Below are 14,482 nucleotides of genomic sequence, written 5' to 3' on the forward strand. Positions count from 1 at the left end.
GTAACCACGTAAGAAATGGTATACGAACGATAAAAGCAAGAATAGGAAGCCTACGATCTTTGATCTGCCATACATAGTATACCCGTTGGAAGAGTTCGAATTATAGCTCTTTCGCATCATACGGCTGGATCTGGTTTCTTTGCAGATGAATGATATGTACTCCAGGAACACAAAAGAGATATTTCACATACGAGGTGCTTTTTGACTTATTCATGAATTCCGGTTTCTTTGCACGTGAGACAGGTCCACAGGTCAAGAGATATTTGCAGATCTGTTCCAATGCATTCTTTTTGATCTTGTACCCTAGGTTTAGGCTTGAATGTAACGATAACACCTATAAAGAAAAGGAGTCCCTTTTGCGCGATAGAGGCTAAATAAGTAGGTTGAAGAACGAAGTCTAGTGCCAGTGGTAGAATCTCTTAGTTGTTAACAACTGCCTTCACTCCTTCAGTACTTTTCGGACTTCAGCCCCCACTCCGAAACCCAACTTTTAGCTTGACTCTTTCAGTCAGTTTTGAATTCTCTTAGCTCAGACAAGAACGAAATTAGATTAGTCCCACTTCCCGCAGGAGTACGCAAGCACATTCATTGATGCAGCGAATGCAAGCCTGGCTAGAGCGAATAGAAAGAGTGGATTGTGAAACTCACTGCCCGGTCTAATCCTCCTTTTCCCGGATGCTGATCTAGAAGCTAAAGCTAATCACCGAGCCCTAACCCTTGCCAAATAGAGGATTGATTGAGCCACCCATCGTCGGATTCTAGTACCTCCTACCGGTTTGCTCATCGCATGCTGGTTATCGGAGTAGAGTTTAGCAACACCCAAAATCTACTTTCTATTCAAATCCCTACTCAACACGGTGCCTTAAGGAGAATCCGAAGCTGGTTGATAGCGGAAGTAGCGCGCCAAAGAGCAAAGCGGAGCATTCACAAATAAATGGTGTAAGCGGAAGGGAAGGCGTAACGGTTAGCGACTGCCCGAGGAGTGATACCTATCCTTTTTCCCTTTAGAAAGGAGACAATTAGCCCGTCAACATTGAAGCTTCCGCTTTTGTTTTGGAAGCTGTTAGGCAAGTGATACCGTACGCAAGTCCGGGCCTATATAGTGGGGGCGAGTGCCTTGTACTCTGCTTCGGCACTAGACCTGGAAAGAGTCGGTTACTTTTTTGAAACCCAAGTCAGTAGGTTTTTCCGAGGAATACGCAGAAGCCAGTAGTGGGCCGTCTGCTATCGGGGCAGCCAGCCCAGTCGGCATCGGAGAATGCAAAGAAGGTGGTTAACGGTCCCGGAGTGATGGTTAGGCCAAGGCCACCAAGAGAACCCCTCAGATAACCGTAAGATGCTACAGCCTGGAGATGTACGGTGGTGAGAGCGTGCATGAACTGACAAACTTGATTGACGGCATAGCAAATGTCAGGTCGGGTGAGAGGGAGGTACTGAAGGGCGCCAACAATACTATGATATTCTGTTGCATCAGAGAGAGGAGCACCGTCGTATGTAGAGAGCTTTGAGCCAGACGCAAGGGGTGTGGGACACGGCTTGGAGTCTTGCATATGAGTGCGAGTAAGCGGATCCAAGGTGTATTTAGTCTGAGTCAAGACTAGAGCAGTCGATGTACGTTTGGCTTCGATTACCAAGCAAGAAGAAGAAATGAAGATCACCAAGATCTTTCATGGAGAAGTGCGTACCCAGTCGCTGAATGAAAGAAAGGGGTCTCGGTATTCGTTCTGGCTTCCGCTCTAGCAAAGGGACAAGATCTGGATTTTACTAGGGCGAGCGCAGTTTACTATGAGAGTGGAGATATTTAAGCGAGCTAATAGTGAGTGGACTTTGCCCCTCTTTTTCTTTAGACTTGCAGTAAAGGTGAACAAGGCTACTCAGCTTGCACTTGAGCTTGAAGCCTTTTTTGAATCCTAAAGTAGCATTCAAAAATCCCCAAGCTACAAGAAAGCCGAAACTACAACCGCTACTTGCCCAATAGTACAGCGCCTTCCTCCCTGACTTGACTTTCCTAGCTACCAAGCCCCTCTTCAAACCCTTGCCAGAAGGACGAAAGGAAAGATTCTCTGTGATACCGCTCGAATAACGATAATCGGAGTGAAAGCCTTCAATAAAGAGAAAGCTTTAGCAACGGTAGGAGTTACTGCTTACGCCAGCACCGGACTAGCTTACCAGAACCTTCTCCCGCAACAAGAATAGTTTGCCTTGGACAAGTTCATGATATGAAGAGCCTTTAGATGAAGAACGCCCTACTAATACAAGTCAAGGAGAGGATTAGATCCAGTAACTGGGGGTCTATGGCTGACCGATATCGCACACCATCATTTAGCTATTGCAATTCTTTTCCTGATAGCAGGTCATATGTATAAGACCAACTGGGGCATTGGTCATGGCCTAAAAGATATTTTAGAGGCTCATAAAGGTCCATTTACGGGTCAGGGGCATAAAGGCCTATATGAGAGATCCTAACAACATCATGGCATGCTCAATTATCTCTTAACCTAGCTATGTTAGGTTCTTAACCATTATTGTAGTTCACCATATGTATTCTATGCCCCCTTATCCGTATCTAGCTACTGACTATGGTACACAACTGTCATTGTTTACACATCACATGTGGATTGGTGGCTTTCTCATAGTTGGCGCTGCCGCGCATGCAGCCATTTTTATGGTAAGAGACTATGATCCTACTACTCGATACAATGATCTATTAGATCGTGTCCTTAGGCATCGCGATGCAATCATATCACATCTCAACTGGGCATGTATATTTAGAGGCTTTCACAGTTTTGGTTTGTATATTCATAATGATACCATGAGCGCTTGGGGGCGTCCTCAAGATATGTTTTCGGATACCGCTATCCAATTACAACCTGTCTTTGCTCAATGGATACAGATACAAAACACCCATGCTTTAGTGTTGCCCTTCCTTGACATGTTGGGATCAATCTCTTCTACTAACTCACTTTGAAGCTGTTGACCAACCACTTTCGCTGGAATCGAAGTAGGAAGGGCGATTGACTAAGATATTGATTGAGTAAAAGATTTTACAGGTCGGAGTGTTAAATTCCAAGATCATGATCACAAGCAAGGGGCAGGATAGGCTAGCTCCTTCTTATTGAAGGAATTGACTACCTATGGGGGCTGAGACAACGGAACCACCTCCTCTGCCATATTGGTTCTTCCATCTATATTGATGGATAGCTCTTAGAATACGTCGTTAAACGAAGCTTCGGGATACCAACTAGGAATAGGGTTAGCAGCCTTTACTTCAAGACCTGAGATGAATCTGTTTTCTCTACAGCTATCTTACTTACTGTCTGCGTTGGCTCATCCCAAGGGTACGCAAGACGGCTTGCCCGATTCTTAGACTATGGATGCCTCCTCCTCAGCGAAATGCGCCATCTCTTGTACCAACTCGCCAAGGGCTGAATTAGGAAAGGAAAGAAAGGAAGCAGAGAATGAAGAGAGGATTTGACTTGACTACTAATACCTTTTAAATAAAGGTGTATGTACGAAATTCCACTATCTCCCAGACTGAATGAGGTTTCTAATCCTAGATCACAGAGTTTCATTGATGCCAAAAAAGGGCTTTCCTGGAAAGAAGGAATTGTTGGCTTAAGATTCTACTAATAGCCGCCCATTTGTTTCGTGCAACTTTATATCACAGGAACTGAAAGCATTCGTGATTGGATCTTCTTCTATATAAATAATATAGAAAGAAGAGGTTTGTGATTCAATCAATATTCCTATCCTTCCTTTGTCACCCTCTTCTCCCCGAGCTAACTTGAGAACTAGGATTTGCCTAATTCGTATTATAGACCAGGCTATGCAGCAATTCGACCACTGTTACTGTACTAGATATCTCAGGCTTATCCTACTTAAATCCTGGCTTCGCTTCTTCCCGGTGATGGATATAGTCTCGACGACTTTGCCCCAGTATGGCATAAAACATACATTTAATATTTGTTGAAAAAAGGGAATTTCATGTGTGAGCACCTTGACTCTTTTAGGTAAGGCTATTTACCAAGTGAGTCTGCGCAGCATGCTCCGAAACAGAAGAATCATTTGAAATCCCATTTGCACCCGGATTCAGCTTCTTTCGAACTAGCAAATGCACTTTCTGAGCCAACAACGGATCGGCTTGGCCCATTCCTCAGATGAGGAAGAAAGAGTACACTGCAATCAAGTCCGTAGAATAGAATAGTCTCGCGCGTGCACGCGCTTCCTTAACTCATTCTAACATAGCTAACCGAAGGAGAGAATATTCAGTTGAAAGTGAAAGGTCGAGGAAACCGAGACCGAGGAAAGCTAGGAAGGCGAGGAACGAGAAACCAAGTAGTAGGCCGGAAGGTGGAAGCATTAAATAGAAAGAACTCCGGATGTGAGGCCCGAGGCTTCGCCGACTGAGAACAAGAATAGGACTTATCACAAAATACATAGTACTATTCTATGGCAAGAGACACGAAGTTCCCTATTTGCAGATCTGTTCTGGTACATTTCCAATTCATTCTTTCCAGAGTCTGGGCTTACCTTGAAGCTGCCTCAAATGTTATTCCATTCTCTTCCCCTGCTTGCTCCGTTTTCATAAGGACTCCGGCTTCTCCACTCCATCTCACTGTGGCCACCCTTATGGAGAAGTCACTCTCTACCGGTTCCCTTCGCTTAGTATCCACAGATGTGAGAAAAAACCCCATTGTGAGGTTAAATTACTTTAGTAATCCAGAAGATGTGGAGAAGCGTGTTAATGGCACACGCAAGATAGGGGCTACTAGCTATCGGAATATTATGGCGCTGGCGTAAAAGGAAGTCGTTTGGCACCTCGATGTCGGTGCGTATGGAGTGATAGAGCGGTTAGAACCCAGGAAGTGTATTAGTATTAGTAAAGGGTAGGCCCCATTGCATTATTAGCTAGAGAGAGGCCAAAGTAAGGCAGTGAAAGAGCAAGACGTCTTTCACGCACCGAAAGGCAGGCCTTTCTCATGGTTAGTTTCATTTTTTGATTGCTTTCCGTGAGAAAGGGAGGGGGAGTGGTGTGGCGGGCCCCTTCCACCAGATTACTTTACTGACTGGAATTCATTCAAAAAAGTAAAGGAACTGGTTTAACAAAAGGGGCTCGAACTACAGGGATCTGATACCTGGCTTTCTTGGTCTGGAAGATAGGTTATGTGGGCAGCACCTGTTCATAGGTTGTTCGATCTCAATAGCCAAAGAATCGATTAGTTGTATGCCTGATATTGACAGAAGGCCTTCTCCCTCTTTCAGAGATCGCTCCCTTCCTCAAAGTCACAAAATCCGTCTTAGACGGAAAGCTCTTGAAAGTCTTCTATGGACGAAGTTGCGAACGCTCTCTAATAAGAGTGAGTGAGTGCCCAAAAGGGTACTCCGAACGATTCAAGCAAGTGAAACTAGAACAAAGAAGAAAGCGGGGAGGGCTGACTTAATTAAGAGGGAATCCAGGAAGTGAGGCTACAGACAAAGATGAACAATGAGCTCATCAAAACGTAGAATGGAAAGCTCAAGAATTGACAAAGTCAGAAGCACTTAGCCTTCTTAACTCCACTACGAATGCTGAAACTCGTGCAGCAGATCCCAAATCCCAAGTTCAACAGGTGGATGAGGCGCTGAACAATTCTATAACTTCCACTTTAGCGGTCGAGCCCTATATAGATAGTAAGGGTGTCAGATCAAGTAAGGCCCAATACGCCGGGAGCTGAAGACACAGATGCCAATCCGTCAATTGAAGAAAGTGAGACTTATTATGCTGAAAGGAGAGACGGCGGAGATTCTGATCCCGAGAACAAAGCCGATGTTGAGAATCCAGCCCTAGTTGATAAAGATGAGGCAGGGACGTCTGCGCCTGGTTCAGCTTCTCTTCACTTATTAGGATTAAGCCAATAGAATCAAACTCCTAAATAGCTGGATTTGATGAACCCAGTTCGTGAGAAACTTTCGAAGTAAACTACTTTTGGTAGAGCCGGAACCTCTCCTATCCTCTCCCCCTATCTCGCTTTTCTTCTAGGCGGGAGTTCGCCTGAACAGCTCTTAAACCAAGTCTATGCTTTCGTATCACGCCTTAGCATGAAAAACTAAGATCTCGTGAAGAAAAATCCTCGTCTTCGGCTTCAATCGAAAGCAACGAAACCTTGCGAGTGAGTGTCAGAAGCCTAGCACAACCGCTGGATTCACAGATGATAGGGCAAAAGCAGTCAATGAAAGGGAAAAATTGGGCTTATCTTATAAGGCAGATTCATGAGGGGTGTAATCCCCCACACCATCAAGAGAAGCAGCTTTAGCTCTTTCAAGCCAGCTGCTTTCACTCCAAAGAAATAAAGGAAGAAGGGCGTGTAGCTACATCATGAAAGTAGATGGTTCTATTGTTGAGGCTTATATTGTGGACGAAGCTGTAAGTTTTTTATCTAGATATGTTTCAAACATAGAGACAAGATACACTAGACCGGAACGAAATTGGGATTTACCTTTTTCAAAATATCAAATGGGCATTTTCAAGTCTAATGTCCGTCCATTGGGGGCATCATCTATCCAATTGTTAGGAAATTGGAAAAAGTCTATTAAATTGTATATCTTAAACAATTCTTTAGATGACATCCAAGAATATCTCGAGTAAGTAAAAATATTTTTTCATGTTATTGCATCAACGTATTTTATATAAGTTATTGATATTTGATACATACTTTTTATGTAGTGAACACAGGAACATTTTGCAAGAGAGAGGCCTTCCAAATTCAGATATTGAAATTAAACAAAGAGAGGAATTTCCATTATGGTTCCAGAAGAAGGTTAGAGCTGGTTTTAATAATTTTTTAACTTAACTTTATAGTTTTTGATATTCTTTTTTTTGTAGGTGTCAAATATGCAAGTGAAAAAATTAAAGATTGTTATGATTTATACTCTTTATCTCAAGGTCCAATGGAACGATATAATAGTTACCAAAGTTGTATTGTCAACGGTGTTAGATTTCGCTGCAAAGCATATGATGATGCCCTTCGGACACAGTGTTCTGGAGTTTGCACCGAGGGTGATCATGATAGTGATGACATTGTGTACTATGGAACCTTAACAGAGATTTTGCAGCTGTCATACCAATTCAATCGAAAAGTTTTTTTATTTCGATGCAAGTGGTATAACTCTAATCCAAAAGGTAGATCAATCTATGTGGATAACAATATGACATCCGTGAATACATCAACAGATTGGTATCCTACTGAGCCGTTCATTTTGGCAACTCAAGCTCAACAAGTTTTTTATCTTCGTGATATAAAGCGTGATTCATACTGGAGGTTTGTCCAGAAAGTAAATCATAGGAATGTGTACGACATTCCTGAATTATGTGAAGTGTCAAATTATCAACCAAGTAATGATGTGTTCCAAGAAGAAGAATCAATTCAATTGCCACCTTTTAAACCAATTGAAGATTTGATTGAAAGCTCATCATTAGTTCGAAAAGATGTTGCATCTCTAAGTGTTTCAGGTGAACTTGTCGATAAATTATTCGTCAACAATGAAAAACAACCTTCTTATGAAGAAGATGATTCAGAGGAAACTGAACTAATTGAAGGTTATGATGATGGAGATATTTTCTTGAATGATAATGAAATACTTTGTTCGAGTGACGATGACAGTGACGAAACTTTTGACACAGAGTCAGATGCATGATGATTCTCCTCAGAATTTTGTATAATTCCTTTATTTACTGTAAGTACCTGATCCATGTACATGTTTTCATGGTTTCTTAGAATTGTGTATAATTCCTTTTACGTTAGTAAATTGTAGTTTGTTCATTAATCTCGAGGACTCCTGCGAAATGTTTGGTGTGTAATTAATTATATTTTTGTGAATGTGTGAAACTCTGTCTTAGATCATCATTAAAATTGCCCAGATGCTCAATTGGATTTTTTTTCAGCTTCTTTAACTGTTGTACTTGTTGTAAAATATGTAGACCTGGTGCAGGCTTATTGTTCCAGTCTTCTCTGCGATCTCTATAACCCTTTATTTACCGTAAGTACTTGTGTTATCTATGTACTTGTTTTCGCAGTTTCTTGGATTTCTTAATGTTTTTTCCATGTTTTACTACTTTTGTTGTGATGTACAGGTATAACTAACTTGAAAAATGCATATAAATGTTGGTTCTTTAGTGGTATGGCAATATGGACTGCCTTGTGGCTTTCTCTGGGTAGGAAAATACAATTCACTTGTAGTGTCACCTGTCTCTCACAGTTCTGAAAAAATGTGACCTGTATGGTTGTATTGAAATATATATCAGTGTTGGTTTAATTGTGACTACTTTGGCTACTAGCCTACTAAGGTGTGCAAATAGCCAAATAATATCTAAAAGCTATAATTGACTTACTTATGCAGCTGAGATTCCTTGTGCACTTATGAAAAATCTAAAATAAGCTATTCTTCTAAGAATCCTATAGTAAATTCTAACATCCTTGTTGCTTAATTTTTTTTTATTTTTTTTAATCTATGGGACTCCAGGAATGCTCTGCAAAATGTTTGGTGCCTGATCAAATATAATTTGTTAATAGGTGTTATGTCCTTGTCAGGTGTTTGAGTACTTTGCATCATTTAAAGCCCCAGGAGAAGTTTTTATGAACCTGCAACCTGTCCAGTTCTGAAGCAAATGTTTTCAAGAGAGATCCAATGTTGGCATCACCATGATTTTTGTCTTAAAATTTATATATTATATTCAGTGCTATCATGGAGCTTTTTCCCAGAGAAGAAGTGGCACGGACAAATTATGCAGATTACTCCAGTGATAAATTATTTTCTTGGAAAAATATAGAAGAATTTTTCTGATATGCAATGCTTCTTTATAAATTTATTTGTGAGTTTGTTGCATTTATTAGAAAATCCCTTTTGAACAACCATTCATTTATTAAAAAATTTACTGTGTAGCAAAACTTTAAAATTTTATGACCTGATTAGTTTTTGTAGTTATTTTCCCATTTAAATTATGTATAGATATGCACGGAACCCAAATATAATTAGCAGTTCTAAAAACATTTAAAATAATTTAAACACATGTACATTATTTATTTTGATAATCTTGTATACTTAATAATATTTTTTAGATAATTTATATGAAAGTCACTTTTTTAGACTTATTATTTGCTCTACACTTTATATAATTTTGACAATTCATGTCACTTGATCCGATTAAATCTATTTTTAAAATGGATTAAATATATTTTCTAATAAAATAGTTTTTTATAATTTTCTTAATTCTTCAACATATGTATTGGCACCAAGAATTTAGTACATGATACATAATTTTAGATTGAGAGAGTAAATAACACGTTTTTAATCATACATACAATATTTTTTTAAGAGTTTAAAATCAAAATCATGTTTTTAAAATAATAAATAAGAAAATCCAAACAGACACTTATATTAAAATTCGATAATAGCTCTCTCATTTGAATTTACATTTGAGTTCATACATTTCTTCCTTATTTTATTTGAAATGACAGGATGTTTTGTTTCAGGTCAGTGTCGATTTAGATAATTTTTCAATTTTCATTGTTCATAGTTATTTCTTATTTTTTTCAATTAAGTTTCTAGGAATTTTCATTTGGTTAATTTTTGGATTAGATTAAAGTGATTTTTTGAATCATTTTAAGAATATTAATTCTTATGTAAATTTAAATTTTTATTTTTTATACAACAATTTCATATATATATATATATATATATATATATATATGTGTGTTTGTGTGAGTGGGGCTTAACAGATTAAGGCTCTGTTTGGAATTACGGTTCAAAATTCTGTTAGAAAAAGTACTGCTCAAAAAAGTGTTGTTGTAAAAATCAGATAAACTGTTTGGTAATTTTTTTGATATGTATATATTTTGATGTAAAAATTAAAAATAATAATGCTTCTGGTAAGATTTGTAGTTATGTGTATGTCACAAATTGATACAAAGAAAAACACGAGTTGAATTTGAAATTTTTAATATATTTGATATTGAAAAAATTATATAATTTTTTTGAGTAATTTATTTAAAATTAACTCTTTAGTAAATCATTAATTATTTTGAACAAATAATAATACATAATAATTTATAAGATAAATAAGCCTAATTATTTTAAAAAAGATCTAGCTAAATTTGATAGCTTTAATATTATTATATATTTCAATAAGTGCAAAAATTAAGTATTGTGATAAAAAATGTAATGTGAAATTTTTGGTTCTGGCGCTTAACATTCCCCCCATTTTTTTATTAATTTTAAATATTTTATCTACCTAGATGTATAAGATTAGGTATAATTGTGAAAACTTATCCCTCATTCCATTCAAAATTGGGTCATCTATCATCCACCTCTCAAACAACTGCCTCCAAAGTTTAACGGCCTCCCAAGTTTAGCCAAAGCTAAGTGTGCTTCTTATTCTCTAATAGGTAATCAATCTCTGGTTTCTTTACTTATTTTTCTTTCATCGCTAATCAATCTCTCAATTTCTTTATTTGTGTGTGATTAAACAAATAAGTTATATAAGCATGATCATCAATATGTATTAGTGTATGTATTTTTGGTATATAGATGATAGGTATGACTATATGTGTGTTATAATCTAATACATTTAGTTTAAGGTTAGTGTGTGCAATGGGCTATTTGATTTGATATTAATATGCATCTAACTACTAAACAGGGAATTGACATCATGTTCTATAAAATTAAAACTACCCTTGGTTTTAAAACCAATAAACGGGTCATGACATGGATGAAAATTTTTATAATATGAACTCAGAAGTTATTACTTCCCTATTGAATATTAAGGATGTAGCTAGTACTAAAAAATGGCTTTGTCCGTAAACTATATTTCTTTTAAGTAATCTTCAAATTTTGTAATCAATTGGACAGGACTACGTATCATGTCGCCTGGACGCCGCACCACTCGGTCTATTGCACGTAATCAAAAAGAGATACTAACAAATGATACAAATGTCTGTACAATTGAATCAAAAGGAGACAGTCTTATTGATGCTAAGACTATAGAACCCAGTGCAAAAACTCCGTTGGCAGGTGAAAATGTTAACAAAACAAGAGCAGGTAGTTTGTAATTTACTTTGTGTCCCTTTATTATTTTGGTATATTGCATTGTGATTTTTTTGTTGAGATCATGTAGAATGAAAAGTTAACCCACGCAAAGCAACTCGTGGAATGGGGACTTCAAGAATCGCTAAGGCATCCGCAACGGTAAAGCTACTAGTTATTTTTGATGCAGATTGTAGCCAACCAATATGTAATAATGCAGAGAAATTTAATAATGAGATTGGATTTATTGTTCGTAATCATGGTACATTTTCTTATAAAGATTGGAGACTCGTTCCTGAAGAGGTCAGAGCACCACTACGTAATTATCTTTTGGTAATTTTTCTAACATTGTTATGCATTTATGTTTATATATATCCTATCTCAAGTTTCTATAAATTTGATAATATGCTTTTATATAATTTAAAGTACTGGCATATGATACTGATCAATGATTTTAAAACTATAATAATTTGTGTTGTCATTAACATATGATGTTAGTCGAAGTTATTTTTTATTTAGTATTATTCCATGTAATATAATCTACCAGGATACTCCTAATTACTCTGCCAGGTCTATATGATAAAGTTATCCTCATGTATGCAAGCCTAGTTGACTATAGATAAGAAATATATAACATAACAAATTAAGTAATCATAACCAGCAGTGTTTAAATAGCACCTAATTTGCACACACAGTACTTTTATATATATAGGATTATAAGGTTTAACATTGTGAAGATACAAAACTCTTTGGCCCAAAGTAAAAAGCTGCATAATTATGTGATAAAAAAATCATAAGCACTGATTAGCAATGTGTAATATCTTCTGCTTATATTCTTTAATTATAAATAATGAACTCAGATAAGTAATTAAAGTAAAAAATCCCATTACTATGGTGACTCCTATCACCTAGCAACACATGTCCCTCTGATTGAACTTCTTGTCAAAAGACTTTCACTTCCGCTGTAATGTGAAAATGGAAATCAAGAGAATTTAATAATAATAAGAGATAATTAATATATATCATAACTATGATTTTAAATATGAAAATAGCAGAACATAATAAAATTACTGTTAGATATAAAATGAGATTGTAAATGAAGTTTTAGTGAAAAAGATAAAGATATGATATAATTGTGCATGTACATGCAATTATTACTACTTTTGTTCTATCTGGTGCCAATATTTAAGCGGGAATTTTAATATGGAAGTACTTGTAGTGAGACCAGAAAACGTAAATATAACTATGCTGAAAAAGAAATAGGGCAATGATTTAGAAATGATTTAGAGTTTAATTCATGAGCATGTCTATTATTTTTTTAACCAATATAATTGGTAAATGATCAAAATCACCACTGCATCTTCATTTTGCCCTTGTATATACAGATTATAATATCATATAAATCACTTGTATAGGGAGGAAGATAAAATTAAAAATGGTATCCCTTATCTAGAAGGATATTAAGAAAATGAGTGTTTATAAAGTGTTTATCATGAAGTTTCATGCAGTATAAGGTATCACTTAGATTATTTGTTAGATCCTATTTTCATTTATTTATTCTTTCAATTTATATCTTGTTTTCATTCATTTATTCTTTTGAGTTCCATAGATACCCGTTTATGATATATTTTATTTTATCTACGCAGGAAAAATTTGACATTGACTTGCAGGATAAAACTACTACATTGTGCATTGATAATCAAATGAGAAAAGCATGAAAAACGAACAAATATAAGTTACATATGTATTTTAAATGCATTGGAGGTATAAAAAATGTTGAGATGGCGAAGAAAAAACGACATCCAGACCTAAATGAGGACCAGCAAGAAGATTGGGAGATCTGATGTGATCGATGGTGCACTGATGATTTTAAGGTAATTTGTTTTTTATTGATCACTTTTGTTATTTTCTTAATATTTTATTAATTTACTCTATTTTATTTTCTTAGGAAAGAGCTGTTAAAAATACCATCAATCGATCTAAAAGACCATGGGAGTCTAAAAATGGATCAGTGTCAACAACACGCCATCATATTCGGCGTGGAATGGAATTAACTTCTTCAACAGGACAAATTGAAACATGGCGTCTAAATCATTTTGATAAAAATGGATGGACTGGTCCAGGCCTTCAAGAGCTATATGTGAGTTAATTTATCTTTGTTTTTTACCTCCTACACATTTAGTTACTTTGTTTTACTCTGCTTTGAGGTACTGACTTAAAATAATGTGTAATTAACCAGGATAAAATGATAGATATTAGAGAAAGTCATTCTCCAGAAGAAATGTCAGATAAAGAAATCATGGAAGCAGTACTTGGTCGTGATTTTGTACATTTACGAGGATGGGGAAGATCTGGTGGAAAAACCAACAAAAGAGCCTGTGGTACTACTATCGAGTCTAATCAACCGAGTTATCAAGAGTTAGTTCAACAGCTTAATGAGGCCAATAATCGTCTTGACGAAGTTATTAACGTGCTACGCCAAAACAACCTTATGGCACCACCAAAGACATCTCCCATAAATGATGATTTGGATGCAAATTTAAATGATTTATTTTAAACTTTCTTTAATTATTGTAGGAACTTTAAATTCTATGTAACTTATTAGACATTTTTGATTTTGTAGGTTATTATGCGTTAAAAAAAAAGAATTATGTAATTATGGATTGTTTCTTTAATTCAAAAAAATTGTGTGCGAGAAATTGTATTTGTATCATGATAAAATAAGATGTTACCATTAATAAAATTGACAAATGTCACATTTCTGAAACACGACATGTCATAATTATAAATGAGGTGGTAATGATTAAGAGCTAACATGTGGCGCATTAACGAGACATGTGGCACCTCAATAAGGTGCCACGTGACTCATCAATGAGGTACCATGTGGCACATCAAGGAAGCGCCACGTGGAACGCCATGGAGGCGCCACATGCTATGACCCTGAGCTGCCACGTGGCACCTTCAGACAGTGCCACGTGGCACGTCTTGGAGGTGCATGTGGAACATCCATAAGGCGCCACGTGTAATTAGACTAGATGACATGGTGGCATGCCACATAAGTGACATATAAGCTGTGATGGCCATGTAAGCTAGTGACACATCATCTGATGACTAGTTATTATTGTGGGGTCCACAAATTATATTACCTACCAATATATAAATGTGTAGATAATGAGTCTTTCTCCACTAACTTTTACCTACCAATCTTGACCAATACTTTATTGGTAGGTATTTCTAGTTACCTACAAATATCATACTTTTACCTACTTATACAACTGGTAGGTAAAAGTCAATTTTCTTGTAGTGTTAGTTGAAACCTGGCCCAAACCTGGTGCAATGGGACCACCAATATCCCCATGGATAAGTCCTAGGCTCCTTGTAGTAGCATAATTAGTTTTGGAAGGGAATGGACGTCGTACTTGTT

The 14,482-nt window shown here is 36.7% G+C and overlaps 1 protein-coding gene and 1 long non-coding RNA gene across 4 annotated transcripts in view; both read left to right on the forward strand.

Annotated features, from left to right (window-relative positions):
- LOC141696860 (uncharacterized) overlaps positions 1-8,879 on the forward strand; it is a 17,500-nt gene extending 8,621 nt beyond the window's left edge. For 2 of the 3 annotated variants that reach the window (XM_074500991.1, XM_074500992.1), the window contains 4 exons: positions 6,704-6,797; positions 6,863-7,713; positions 7,958-8,016; positions 8,568-8,879. In XM_074500991.1, coding sequence (XP_074357092.1) covers positions 6,782-6,797; positions 6,863-7,674 — 828 coding nt within the window. In that variant the 5' untranslated portion in view covers positions 6,704-6,781 and the 3' untranslated portion in view covers positions 7,675-7,713; positions 7,958-8,016; positions 8,568-8,879. Of the gene's footprint in view, positions 1-5,578; positions 6,622-6,703; positions 6,798-6,862; positions 7,714-7,957; positions 8,017-8,567 lie in introns of those variants that run through there. The other variant, XM_074500993.1, reaches the window with a different exon arrangement.
- A 1,439-nt stretch (positions 8,880-10,318) lies between these two features.
- Positions 10,319-13,685, forward strand: LOC141698572 (uncharacterized). The gene is made up of 6 exons (XR_012565161.1): positions 10,319-10,421; positions 10,885-11,073; positions 11,150-11,391; positions 12,705-12,932; positions 13,007-13,198; positions 13,298-13,685. It is a non-coding gene; the product is annotated as an uncharacterized LOC141698572 (long non-coding RNA).
- The last annotated feature ends 797 nt before the right edge of the window (positions 13,686-14,482 follow it).

Source organism: Apium graveolens, chromosome 11 (genome assembly GCF_009905375.1).
Source record: "Apium graveolens cultivar Ventura chromosome 11, ASM990537v1, whole genome shotgun sequence".
In the NCBI taxonomy this organism is placed as follows: domain Eukaryota; kingdom Viridiplantae; phylum Streptophyta; class Magnoliopsida; order Apiales; family Apiaceae; genus Apium; species Apium graveolens.